This window comes from Symphalangus syndactylus, chromosome 9 (assembly GCF_028878055.3).
Source record: "Symphalangus syndactylus isolate Jambi chromosome 9, NHGRI_mSymSyn1-v2.1_pri, whole genome shotgun sequence".
Lineage (NCBI taxonomy): Eukaryota > Metazoa > Chordata > Mammalia > Primates > Hylobatidae > Symphalangus > Symphalangus syndactylus.
The window spans coordinates 70,558,639-70,572,839 of record NC_072431.2 but is presented as its reverse complement, the minus strand read 5'-3'; the positions used below and the strand labels follow the sequence as shown (position 1 = coordinate 70,572,839).

Here is a 14,201-nt window from a genome sequence, read left to right as displayed (position 1 = left end):
TTTCATTTTACTACATATGGATATCCAGTTTTCCCAGCACCATTTATTGAAGAGACTGTTCTTTTCCCAGTGTATGTTCTTGGCACATTTGTTGGAAATGAGTTCTCTGTAGATGTCTGGATATATTTCTGGGTTATCTGTTCTATTCCATTGGTCTGTGTGTCTATTTTTATGCCAGTACCATGCTGTTTTGGTTACTATAACTCTGTAGCATAATTTGAATTCAGGTAATGTTACTCCTCCAGTATTGTTCTTTTTGCTCAGGATAGCTTTGGTTATTCTGGATCTTTCATGGTTCCGGGTAAACTTTAGAATTGTTTTTTCTATTTCTGAGTAGAAGAATTTTATTTTATTTGTAGCTATTGTAAATGGGATTACTTTCTTGACTTCTTTTTCAGATTGTTCACTATTGGCACATAAAAATGCTACTGATTTTTGTATGTTGATTTTGTCTCCTTCAACTTTCTGAATTTATTAGTTCTAATAGTTTTTTTTGGTGGAGTCTTTTGGTTTTTCCAAATATAAGGTTATATTATCTGTAAACAACGATAATTTGACTTCTTTCTTTCTAGTTTGGATGCCCTTTCTTTCTATTGTCTCATTGCTATAAGACAGAGTGAAATATTTAAAGTATTGAAAGAAAAACCCCACCAACCTATGGTAACTCCATGTTTCCAGTTGTTAGTGGCTTAGGCAAAACACCTTGGAGTCATTCTTGATTCTCCTTGTCCCTCACATCCCACATCCTATCTGTTAGGATATCGAGATGTAATTAGAAAAAAAAATTGTAATTCTCCCCTTCTCATCACCTCTATTTCTATCTCCTTGGTCCAAGCCATCATTATCTCTTCTCTGGATTATTGCTATAGACTCCATACTACAGTCTAAACAGAGCAACTAGAATGATTGAAGTCCAATCTAGTACTACTACAGAAGCTTCCCATTTCACTACCTGTCTATGAATTACTTAATTTCTCTGTGCCTCAGTTGCTTCATCTGTAAAAAGAGAATAATACCTCCTCAGGAGATTGTGTGATTTGATGAGGAGGCACTTACTTAATACCAACCTGATGCACAGAAAATAGTAAAGTTTAGCGGTTTTTTTTTTTATTATTTTAATTTCCAGTTTGCCCTTCAAATCAGAAGCTTAGTTTTGTCTTATTCTTCAGTGCTTGAGGTGGGAGGGTTTGTAGAAACATTTGGATTCTGAATACCTAGCTCATTGCTGTTAAGCAGAATCCTCCATCTTTTAGTGCCTGAAAATATTCAGATGTCCAGAAACATTGTTAATCAAAGGAAATTCCATTTCTAGCTCTGCTGTTTGTGTAGGCAATGTAGTGGGTCAGTTTTCTGCACTGTGTCGAAATTGCTTTGTCAGTGGAAAATGTTATTTTCATTGGTATTACAGTTCCTAACTTTTGAGGCATTTGTTCCCTAGAGGATACTAAAAGAAGGAAATCTCCAGACAGCTGCCCACTGATTTTTTGCTTGAGCCTTTATTTGATATTTTACCCTGACCCCTTTTGGTTTTTTCTTACATTTGTAACATCGCATACCTAGGTTTTTTTTTTCTTCTTCATATAAGCCTTACCTATCTGGAACTGTCAGTACTAGGAAGGTACTTACAGTGTTGAATGTTGCCACTCATATTTCCTGTTATGCCTTATGCTTTTTATAACAAGCCAAAAAGAGGAAGAAAGATTTCACCATAGATTTGCTAAAGGCAATGTAGGATGCAATGAGCGTGGTTTAATGGAAGAGCCCTGGGGTGTGGCCTCTGAGCCTTGCTCTGCCACTGACACCTGTACGACTGCCTGGGCTTGAGTTAAACCTTCTGCATAAATTCTAGCAGAAGATGCTAGCTCAGAGGAGATTCAGTATCTGAATGTCTGAGAGAGTGTGAAAATAAGAAAAGTTGGCCAGGCTCAGTGGCTCACACCTGTAATCGCAGCACTTTGGGAGGCCGAGGCAGGCCGATCACCTGAGGTCAGGAGTTCAAGACCAGCCTGACCAACATGGAGAAACCCCATCTCTATTAAAAATACAAAAAGTAGCCAGGTGTGGTGGTGCATGCCTGTAATCCCAGCTACTCAGGAAGCTGAGGCAGGAGAAGCGCTTGAACCCAGGAGGCAGAGGTTGCGGCGAGCCAAGATCGTGCCATTGCACTCCAGCCTGGGTGACAGAGCGAAACTCCGAGCCCACTGACAAGAGAAGAGGGACTGGGGCAGACCCAACCTGAACTGGTTCTGTAAAGCAGCCAGGGCACAGACCAGAGCGGACTGTGGGCCTGAGCAGTGTATGCCCCTGGGGTCTGGAAAGTAGGGGCTGGGACTTCATTTCTTGAATAGTGGGAGAAGGAAAGACACTTGAGAAACTGGTAAAAAAAAAAAAAAAAAAAACCGAAAACAAACAAAACATTCTAGTAGCTTCAGCCCCTCCACTGGGCATGGTGTCTTCTCGACCCACAGACAATAGGCAGGCAAAGTGGATGGAAGCGAGTGCTAACATGATACACAGCTCCCAGGGCTTAGACACTTCCCACCTCAGCAAGCTGGACCCATCCGAGCTGTGGTGTCAGGGTAGAACAAATGATTCTTTTTTTTGGGATAGAGTTTCGCTCTTGTTGCCCAGGCTGGAGTGCAGTGCCGTGATGTCAGCTCACTGCAGCCTCCACCTCCCAGATTCGAGCGATTCACCTGCCTCAGCCTCCTGAGTAGCTGGGATTACAGGCGCCTGCCAACATGCTCAGCTACTTTTTTGTATTTTAAGTAGAGACGGGGTTTCACCATGTTGGCCAGGCTGGTCTCGAACTCCTGACCTCAGGTGATCTGCCTGCCTTCGCCTCCCAAAGTGCTGGGATTACAGGCATTAGCTACCGTGCCCGGCCAAACAAATGATTCTTATATGCAGATTCGTTAGGGAGCAGCTAAGCCAGCCCCCATTGACTGGGGGAGATGATGGTAGCTTTGAGACACTCCTAGCAGCTGCAGTTTTGTTATCCTGCACTCTGTTCACTTTCCAGGGCCACGCACCTCCACGGAAATATCTATAAGCCTGTGTCTCTACTTCAGTTTAGGCCTCCTAGACTGTAGCGGAGAACAAAAAATAAATAGGCCAAGTTTTAGGCATTGCAGGAAAAAAAGTGTGTTCATTCGCTGAGCCTCCGAAGTAATGCAGCTATATTTATAAGTGGATCAGTAAAAGGAGAAACTTCTTTAGGTTTTTAGGCCTAGGATTCAGCATTGAGATTTTCTGTGCTCTGAAGGACTATCTTCCAATAACTGTCGTTCCAATAACTTTCCTTAGTTTCTTATTACAATCTCGATTCCAGTGGTTATCAAACTTCTTCCTAGTGGATTGCTTTTCCACTCTTGATTGACATTACTTGTTCCCAGGTTTTTTTTTTTGCTGTTGCAAACAGTGTTGAAATAAAAATCTTTGTACTTAAATGATATATGTGTGTTTTAACAGTAAATTTTTAAGATTAAACCACTGACTTAATTCACTTATTGAATTTTGTTGTTGTAGTATATCACACATACAGTACACCAATCTTTATCAATAACTGATGTGTTCACAAAATGAACACATGCTCATAATCACTACTGATATCAAGACAAATTACCAGCACCCTGGAAGACTCTCTCAGCTTCTCTCTCTCAATCACTACCACCTCCTTCCTACCCAGGGCAAACAGTATCCTGATTGCTAATATCATTGATTTGTTTTACCTACTTAGTAGCTTTAAATTTTTTAAATGAAGATGTAGTATATTATTCTTTGGAATCTGGCTCCCCACCTCCTCATCATATGTTGAGATTCATCTGTGTTGTTGGTAATGTAGCAGAGTTCATTTTTTTGTTGCTGTATAGTATATCATTATATGCATAGACCATGTTTTTTATTTATTCATTCTCATTGCACTGTTCTACAATGCCACCTTGCCATAAACCAAGCATCCGCATCTGAGGGGCTGTTTCTGGACCTGTCATTCTGTTTCATCGATATACTTGTCTATCCTTGTGCCAAAACCCTACTGTCTTACTTATGGCTATATCAGTAACTTAGCTAATGTTTAGAGCTATGTAATGTAGATAATTATAGCTGTATAATAGTAATGTATCGATATCTGGTAGAATAAGTTCTTCTACTTTGTTATTCTTTTAAAACTACGTTGACTATTCTTGGCCCTGTGTATTTCCATATAACTTTTACAATCAAGTTGAAATTACTCCCTCCCCTCCAAAAAAAAAAAAGCGTGCTAGAATTTTGATTGGGAATTGTTTGAGGAGAATGGCCATCTTTACTCTATTAAATCTTCCTGTCCCTGAAAGTGGTATGTCTGTTTATGTGAGTCTTTAATTTCTCTCAATAGTGTTTTATAGTTTTCTGTGTTAAGGTTTTATATATCTTTTATTGATTTACTCTTACATATTCAGTGGGCTTTTAAATGTAATAAATGGTATTTATCACAAATTTATCATAAATAATTATTCCTAATTATTGCATGTATTAGAAACATTTTGGTATATTAAAGCATAGGTCTTTAATTATAAGATTTTATGAGATTTAAGATACATATCATTTTAAGAATCACTTAATATTCAAATTCAAATCACCATGGGAATACTGGCTAAATTGAGAAAAGTAAAGTTGGATTAAATCCAGGGTTGTATCCTTGGAGAATTCAAAAGGAACCAGGAGGAGCTTGTTCCTAAACTACGGGAGTTCTGTGTTGGTTGCTTGAGAGAGATTGCCTAGGGCTTGCTTCCTCTCTCAGCTAAAGTGATTGGGATTTGGCAGTCAGGGTGTTTTTGTTTTTAGGGTACCCTGAGCCCTCTCCTAGCCAGCCCATATTTGTGAGCACTCGGTAAACACAGAGCAGGAGGGAATTGCAGTGAATGGGGATTTCCCTTAGTCCTGCCCACTTTCTGTTCTTGAACTGACAGGCTTCTTTCTCATTCTAAACTGACCAGCAGTGGAGCAGTAAATCCAGCCATGGTCAGGCATGGCACATGTCCTGAAATGATGGGGACTGGACCTGCTGCCTTAAACTCAATGCCTGCTTTGTTTTTCCAGGTCTATAAGGGAGAATTCCAACTACCTGACTTTCTTAAAGAAAAACCACAGGTACTGTGTCTGCTTTTTCCTCCTGATGTATACTAGATTGGCTCTTGCATTTAAGTAATATTTTTAAAGAGATAATGAAATTAAAAAGAAACAAGAAAACAAAAAGAAAAGAAGAAAAGGGATAGTGATATGTGCTGGTGGAAGAAAGATCAGCGTCTGGGACTTGTTGATTTTAACAATAATTTAACACAGTCTTAATTTCAGAGAGCTCAGTGTCTCCCAAAACCAGGGAAATACTTTATTGATAACCAAATTCTGATTGCTTGAGGTCCTGCACAAGCCACCCAGTGGGTAAAGCTGCTCCAGCGTTCCAGTGCCTAATTTGAAATAAAAATGTTCAGCGACCCTCTCTGTTCCTACTCTGTGTACTGTATATCCATGCCCCTTTGACTTTTCTCATTTGGAGCCCAAAAGACTTATAAATATATATGCACACAGTCACTGGCCCTTGGGAAGGATAGCGAGAGTTTGAAGGATTAAAGCCAGCATGGTGGCTCATGCCTGTAATCCCAGCACTTTGTGAGGCCGAGGTTGGTGGATCACTTGAAGTCAGGAGTTCAAGACCAGCATGGCCAACATGGTGAAACCTCATATCTACGGAAAATACAAAAATTAGCCGAGTATTGTAGCATTTGCCTGTAATCCCGGCTACTTGGGAGGCTAAGGGAGAATCACATGAACTGGGAGGTGGAGGTTGCTGAGCCAAGATTACACCACTGCACTACAGCCTGTGTGACAGAACAAGACTGCCTCAAAAAAAGAAAAAAATTAGCTAGGCATGGTGGCGAGGCCTCTAGTCCCAGCTACTTGGGAGGCTGAGGCAGGAGGATCTCTTGAGCCCGGGAGGTGGAGGTTGCCATGAGTCTAGATTGTGCCACTGCACTTCAGCCTGGGTGACAGAGTGAGACCCCTGTCTCAAAAATAAAAAAAATTAGGCAGATTCAGAGTTTTCCCTGGAACGTCCTCTCTCACTGATTTGCATTGCAATCCTGTTTCCTGGGTTGGAAAGAAACAGGGAGTCTCGCAGCTGACATGCCTAGAGGAGCCCGGCATCCTGCCTCTGGGCATCACCTGTTATCCCCATATAGAAGTTGGAAAAAATGGACACTCATGGCCTGAGTGCAGCCGAATTCCCTTTCCAGCATGGCGAAGATGCATGTTGCCTCCAGGCTGCTGCTGTCAGTGATTAGCTTGTCAATAGGAAAAGAAGACTCAGTTCTGAACTCAGTTTCTGAAAGCGTTGCAGATAGAGGTTGGTGAAGCAACAGCGCCTCACAGACTTGTGTGAAGTCCAGTTGCCTGAAGCAAGCCTGGAGTAAATGGGCTGCCCTCTCTGAGGGAAGCCATGTCTCACACCAGAGTTGAAGCCTCTTCCTTCCTGACCCTTTTCTGAAAACAGTCAGCCGCCAGTAATTGATACATATGACTTGAGTGTTTCAAAGTACTTTCAAGGCATATTCTTATTCACATATATTTACTATTCATCCATTCATTCACTTACTCACCAATTGTTTACCCAGCGTCTACTATGGTGAGAAATTAGAGTAAGTCCTCAGGAGTCACGGGGGAAAGAAAGACCTCAAGGAGCTCCTGACTTATCCAGAAGAATCCGCCCACCTCGTGCAGACAAGGCACAGAGCTCTGGGCCCAGGGTGGGCATGATGTCCCAGAAACCTGGGTAGATTCATGAACAGACTCACACCAGCTGTGGAAGTTGGAGCCAGAGAATATTCCAAGAGGCTGTCTTGAAGGAATATAAAATCCAAAAGCGCCCAGGTGCGGTGGTTCACGCTATAATCCCAGCACTTTGGGAGGCCCAGGTGGGTGGATTGCCTGAGGTCAGGAGTTTGAGATCAGTTTAGCCAACATAGTGACACCCCGTCTCTACTAAAAATACAAAAGAATTAGCAAGACTTGGTGGCGTGCGCCTGTAATCCCAGCTACTCGGGAGGCTGAGGCAGGGGAATTGCTTGAACCAGGGAGGTGGAGGTTGCACTGAGCCAATACTGCACCTCTGCACTCCAGCCTGGGTGACAGAGCGAGAGAGTCCGTCTCAAAAAAAAAAAAAAAAAAAAAAATTCCAAAAGCCGGTTTGCATAACAAATCTGAAGAAGTCAAGAAAAGGTATTTGAGACTAAAACTAAAGGGACACCCCTGCTTCACAACATACCTAAAAATATTTCCAAGTGGATTGCACACCTAAATGTGAAAGGCAAAATAATGAAGTTGTTAGAGGATATAGAAGAGCCAGGCGCGGTGGCTCACGCTTGTAATTCCAGCACTTTGGGAGGCCGAGGCGGGCGAATCACGAGGTCAGGAGATCGAGACCACGGTGAAACCCCGTCTCTACTAAAAAATACAAAAAATTAGCCGGGCGTGGTGGCGGGCGCCTGTAGTCCCAGCTACTCGGAGAGGCTGAGGCAGGAGAATGGCGTGAACCCGGGAGGCGGAGCTTGCAGTGAGCCGAGATCGCGCCACTGCACTCCAGTCTGGGCGACAGAGCAAGACTCCGTCTCAAAAAAAAAAAAAAAAAAAAAAAAAGAAGAGCCAGGCATGAGGCTCACGCTTGTAATCCCAGCACTTTGGGAAGCAGGCAGATTGCTTGAGTCCAGGCATTCAAAACCAGCCTGGGAAACATAGCCAAACCTCATCTCTACTAAAAATACAAAAAATTAGCCAGGTGTGGTGCATGCCTGTAGTCCCAGCTACTTGGGAGGCTGAGGTGGGAGGATCACCTGAGCCCCCGAGGTTGAGGCTGCAATGAGCCAAGATCACACCACTGCACTGCAGCCTGGGCAATCAATCCTGTCTCATAAAAATGAAGAAGATAATAGAGGAACTATCTTCATGACCATAAGAGGACAGGATTTCTTAAGCCCTAAAAAGTACTGATTATTAATTTAAAGGTGGATAATATGAACTACATTATAATTGAGGATGTTTATGTAATAAAAATCATCATAAGGAAAGTAAAATAGTGAGCCTAAGTAGGAGAACATATTTAAAACAAAGGACTCATCTGGGGCCGAGTGCAGTGACTCACACCTGTAATCCCAGCACTTTGGGAGGCCAAGGCAGGTGGATCACGAAGGCAGGAGTTTTAGACCAGCCTGGCCAACATAGTGAAACCCCATCTCTACTAAAAATACAATAAATAAATTAGCTGGGCGTGTTGGTGGGCGCCTGTAATCCCAGCTACTTGGGAGGCTGAGGCAGGAGAATTGCTTGAACTCAGGAGGCAGAGGTTGAAGTGAGCTGAGAACGTGCCACTGCACTCTAGCCTGGGCAAGAGTGTGAGACTCCCTCTCAAAAAAAAAAAAAAAAAAAAAAAAAAAAAAGGACTCATCTGTGGAATATAGATCATCATCATAAGGGAAATTTTTTTTAAATTGGGCAAAAAGCCTGGACAACATAGCAAGACCCTATCTCTATCAAAAAATTAGCTGGGCAGGGCCAGGCGTGGTGGCTCACACCTGTAATCCCAGCACTTTGGGAGGCTGAGGCGGGCAGATCACTTGAGATTGGGAGTTCAAGACCAGCCTGGCAAACATGGCAAAACTCCATCTCTAAAAACAAATACCAAAAAAAAATTAGCCGGGCGTGGTGGCACACACCCGTAATCCCAGCTGCTCCCCAGGCTGAGGCAGGAGAATTGCTTGAACCCGGGAGGCAGAGGTTGCAGTGAAGCGAGATTGCACCACTGCACTCCAACCTGGGTGACAGAGCAAGACTCCATCTCAAAAAAAAAAAAAAAAAAAGGCTGAGCGTGGTGGCATACTTGGGAAGCTGAGGCAGGATGATCTGTTAAGCCCAGGCAGTGAGCTGTGATTGTGCCACTGCACTCCAGCCTGGGTTACAGAGGGAAACCTTGTCTATTAAAAAAAGAAACAAAAAATCATGCAGAAGTTCGCACACACACACAGACACACACACACACGTAGAAAGGGCCCATAAGGTCTTCAGTTTAACTTCTAATGAAAATCAGCAGAAACTCATAGAACCTTCAGATTCAATAATTAGCTAGAATGGTTCATAAAACTCGGGAAAGTGTAGTACTTAACAATGACAGTTTTATAAAGGATGCAGATCAGGACCAGCCATAAGATAGAAGTAGGCCCAGAAGGGTCCTGAATGCAGAGCTTCTGCGCCTCCTCCCTATGGAATCAGGGCATGTCACCCTCCTAGCACACCCATGTGTTCACCAACCGGGAAGTACCACTGAACTTCCACACTCAGCATTTTTATTGGGGTTTATTTATGCAGGCAAGATTTATCAAATCATTGGTCATGTGTTAGAACTCAATCTCCAGCCAACTTCCCCTCCCGAGTTGAGGCGGGCTCCAAGCCCCAGCCCCTGATCCCATGGTTGGTCTTTGTGGTGAGCAACCCCATCCTGAGTTATCTCCTAACATAAATCCAGATGTGATCCAAGGGCCTCAGAAATAACAAAGACACTCTTGTTACCCAGGAAATTCCAAGGATTCAGCATTTCCCTCCCAGGAACCAGAGGGAAAGGCCAGTCGGATTCTTGAGCATACCACAGTAGTGCACTGAGTTCATCTGAAAGTGAAGGGAGCCTGCGGGCCACCCCTGGTGTTTCAGTGGGGACAGTCACTTCTCGTGCTGACCAACTTCAAGGACATTAAAACATCTTTTCTTTCCTTCAACAGACTGAGCAAGTGGAGTAGCAGAACAAGGAGCCTCTTCCATACATGAGGTGAGGGGACCCTGGGGGACACTGCCAGGTCTTTCTGTTTCCCACTCAGGCTCTTGCAGGGGGCTGGGTGGCCAAGGTGGAGAGCACAGCTCTGGAGTCCGTCTGCCGGGGTTGGAATCCTGCCTCTTCACTTTCTGTGTGGAAGCAAGCACGTTACTTCACCTCTGTGTCTTCATTTATTCATCTATGAAATGAGGATAGTATTAACAAGAGCATGGTGGTGAGAATTAATCATCATCCAAGAGCCTGGCTCATAATAAGCACACAATAGTATTGCTATTTTCATTATGAACCATGAAATATTTCAGCTGAAAGGGACCTGGAGGCCATCAAGCCCAACTCCCTGTTTGCTGATAAGGAAGCTGGTCCTGGAGGGAGCAGGTTGTTTGTCAAGACCATAGTCCAGAGGCAGGGAAACCCAGAACTCAGGAGTGGCTGTTTACTTCTGGTTACCCGTTCAGCCAGGGCCCCAGCCACCCATCCCCACCTCCAATGGCTTGCTTTGTGTGCTGGACTTGCAGATGTTTTTGCCCTACTACAATTTTTGTTTGTTTGTTTCTCGGTTGGTTTTTCAAGTTTGCCCTTGCTTGTTTTAATGTATTATGGATGGCTTATGTGAGTAACCTACATTGTCTCATTGGACTAAGCGCTACATTGTGGACAAGGCCAGCCCTGCCTTCTAAGCCCTCTTTCTGAGTACGTGGCCCTCATCAGGCACATGTCCAGGGACACCAGCTCATGAGGGGCAAAGCTGGTTTCTCAGCCCAGATTTCCAGGTGCAGCTGCTCAGAGCTCATACCCTTCTCCCAGACTTTCAGTCTCTGCTTATCCACCCAAACTTGCTTAAGATCAGTTTTGCTCCAAATGATATTGCAAAGCCTTTGATCAGTTGGAACTTGAACAGCCTTTAAAAAAAATCTGATATTGGCTGGGCGCGGTGGCTCACGCCTGTAATCCCAGCACTTTGGGAGGCCAAGGTGGGCAGATCACAAGGTCAGGAGGTCGAGACCAGCCTGGCCAACATAGTGAAACCTCGTCTCTACTAAAAATACAAAAATTAGCTGGGTGTGGTGGCAGGGGCCTGTAATCCCAGCTACTTGGGAGGCTGAGGCAGGAGAATCACTTGAACCCAGGAGGCGGAGGTTGCAGTGAGCCGAAATCGTGCCATTGCACTCCAGCCTGGGTGACAAGAGTGAGACTTCATCTCAAAAAAAAAAAAAAAAAAAATTGGCTGGGCGTGGTGGTGGGCTCGTATAGTCCCAGCTACTCGGGAGGCTGAGGCAAGAGAATTGCTTGAAGCCAGGAGGTGGAGACGTTGCAGTGAGCCGAGATTGCACCACTGCACTCTAGCCTGGGTGACAGAGCGAGTCTCAAAAATAAATAAATAAAGTAATTAATAAAAATAAAATCTGATATTGATAGTGATTTTTTTCTCATAGTTTACATGCTGTCCTTTGTTTTTATTTTTACTTTATATAATGATGTATTGTGCATACTCCATACCAGGCATAAAATACCAAGCATTTTATTTGCATATATATAAGATGATATATATATAACAGATACACTAAATTATATATACATCCATATATAAAAGTGTATTCAGTTCTTAAACCACTCCGGCAGGCTGGTAGTATTCCTGTTTTACTAGTGAGAAAACAGGTTGAATGTGACTTGCGGTGCGTTGATGGATTATAGACATAAGAAGCACATGGACGCTTCTCCGTCATGTCAGAATCCCAGATGGCAGCAAGCTGCTAATATTGACAGGTTCTAGGATTCAGGTTTCCTTTTTGCTGAGGAGCAAATGTTAGTCTTATGTCCTGTGGGTCTGCATATTTAACAGCAGTTATCAGGCCTTGGCTAATTTTGTTTATACAAAATGCTTTCAAACTTCATAGGTAATCTCCCTGCCCGCCCCACCAAACACACACAAGGCCTCATTTCTTTACCAGTGTGTTGTAGGATGGACCGCGTCGGCATTTGCCTCTGCAGCATTTCACCCTTGCTTGTGTGTGTAGGCTGGGAGGGGCCAACCCGTGGTGAGGAGGACTCAGGAGAACTGGGGACACAGCAAAGCCCTTAGGATGGATACTATCTATCTTATCTTTTGGGTCCCTTTGGCATTTCAATAACAGTCTCTGTGTGTGTTCTCTGGAGCTTCCTTTAAAGAACCTTAGGATCCATTTCTTCACATGAGGAGGAATCAGGGTGCTCACCCCTGGACACTTAAAGAACCTTAGGACCCATTTCTTCACATGAGGAAGAATCAGGGTGCTGACCTGGACACTTAAAGAACCTTAGGACCCATTTCTTCATATAAGGAGGAATCAGGGTCTTGACCCCTGGACACTTTAAGAACCTTAGGACCTATTTCTTCACACGAGGAATCATGGTGCTGACCCCTGGACATGCCCCTGACAGTGCCCCTACAGTAGCAACAATAGCAGATGACAGTAAGTTATTTAGAAATTGGCAGGAGCAGCCCTGGTTTTGGCCACCATCTGCTTGCTTTGCACCCAGCAGCTACTTGCATGCATCTGAAAGCACCAGAGTGAGGGTGCGTGTGCCTCCCAGGCAGTCTTCCTGAGGCAGCTGCTCTCAACATCCATCCTCCTGGCCCCTGACCTGCAGGAACCTCCCCAACCACCTGGCTTGTCTAGGCCTGTAGCTCGGAAGGAAGAGATGAAGACACAGGGAGAACACACCAGGACTCCACACCTGTAACCACATTCTGTTTGTTCGCCCTAGGAAAGATTGCTGCCTTTTCAGCAGAAGGGAAATTCCCAGGACTGGCTGTCCCCTGCCAAGCTTGGTGGAGCGTCTGCACCTTGGCTGCGCCACCTGTGCATTTGCCAGTTTCCTCCCACTGAGAGGATGGAGGTGTCCGCACAGCTTTGGGCCTTGTGAGGGATCTGCCTCCTGAGCAAAGAGCCCTTGATCCCGATTTCATGCACAGCCCTGCAGTAAGGAGCCCAGAAGGAACATGTGTTTCCTGTTAAAACTCCTCTTGTCCTCTTTTCTTACCAGATTATGACGTTTGTTTTCAAGGAGAGGGTTTAAAAATGGGATCCTGTAAGCAGACTTGGGCAGTCTCCTTTTGAAATAGGTTGTCTGTACATGTTCTAATGTTTTGTAGAACACGTGTGCCTGTTTAAGTGTATTGATGTGAATAATATTAAATATCTTAATTATTTAATTCATTGTATTGTTTCTGAGAAGTTGGGAAATTACCATTATACATTTACAACTTAATGACTTTTGTATTTTATTTTTCAAAATAAAAGCTTTCAATGTGAAGCATTCTGGTATTTACATGTTTTCATTAATGTGATTTCAGAGAAGCACAGACCTTATCAGATGCTGATGTGATAAACCAAAGTGTCCTTGGTTGGCTGTATTGTAGATACTCCCCTGGAGCCACCACCTTTTTTTTGGAGGGGGTGGTGGGTAGAGGCAAGGTCTCGCTACATTCCCCAGCCTGGGCTCAAACGATCCTTCTGCCTCAACCTCCCAAAGTACTAAAATTACAGGTGTGAGCCACGGTGTTTGGCCTGCATTACCATTTTGTAGTGAAGTTTTTTGTAATTTATTTCAGAGAGAACCTACCGCCATCCACTTTGAGAATCCTGTTCTATTTCATGCTTGCAGACTGTATTTAAGGACATGGAAGTTACTATTTTCACTTGTTTTCTAGAAGCCTTTGTTATGAAACACAGGATGTCCAGATAGTAGTAATAATTCCCATATTGAGTGTGTTCACATATGTGCCAGGCATGAAAACCGTATATAACATGTTATCCCATCTCCACCCCAAAACTTGTACTATCCATTTAGGTCATATCCATATCAGTAATTGCAGAATTTTCTACTGTCACTTGAGCCAGAAACTGAAGAGTCACACTTGATTTCACCCTTTTCCTCCCTTTTTCCATTCGCATCCAAGATCTTTGATCCTACCTTCAATGTATTTCTTGGATCACAGCAGAATAAGAGTTTTTAGAATGCACATCTGGACAGGACCCTCCCCACCTGAAACATTTCAGTGGCTTCCATTTCACTTAAAAGAGTCCAGACTCGAGGAGCCAAGATGGCCGAATAGGAACAGCTACAGTCTCCAGCTCCCAGCCCCAGCGACACAGAGGACGGGTGATTTCTGCATTTCTGCTTGAGGTACCGGTTTCATCTCACTAGGGAGTGCCTAACAGTGGGTGCAGGACAGTCCATGAAGCGCACTGTGCGCGAGCCGAAGCAGGGCGAGGCATTGCCTCACTCGGGAAGTGCAAGGGGTCAGGGAGTTCCCTTTCCTAGTCAAAGAAAGGGGAAACAGCACCTGGAATATCGGGTCAGTCCC

At 44.0% G+C, this 14,201-nt stretch overlaps 1 protein-coding gene across 5 annotated transcripts in view; it reads left to right on the top strand.

Annotated features, from left to right (window-relative positions):
- Positions 1-13,147, top strand: part of TPST1 (tyrosylprotein sulfotransferase 1) — a 149,248-nt gene extending 136,101 nt beyond the window's left edge. For 3 of the 5 annotated variants that reach the window (XM_055292997.2, XM_063646404.1, XM_063646402.1), the window contains 3 exons: positions 5,080-5,130; positions 9,801-9,847; positions 12,599-13,147. In XM_055292997.2, coding sequence (XP_055148972.1) covers positions 5,080-5,130; positions 9,801-9,818 — 69 coding nt within the window. In that variant the 3' untranslated portion in view covers positions 9,819-9,847; positions 12,599-13,147. The remainder of the gene's footprint in view (positions 1-5,079; positions 5,131-9,800; positions 9,848-12,598) is intronic. The other 2 variants (XM_055292998.2, XM_063646403.1) reach the window with 1 other exon arrangement.
- The last annotated feature ends 1,054 nt before the right edge of the window (positions 13,148-14,201 follow it).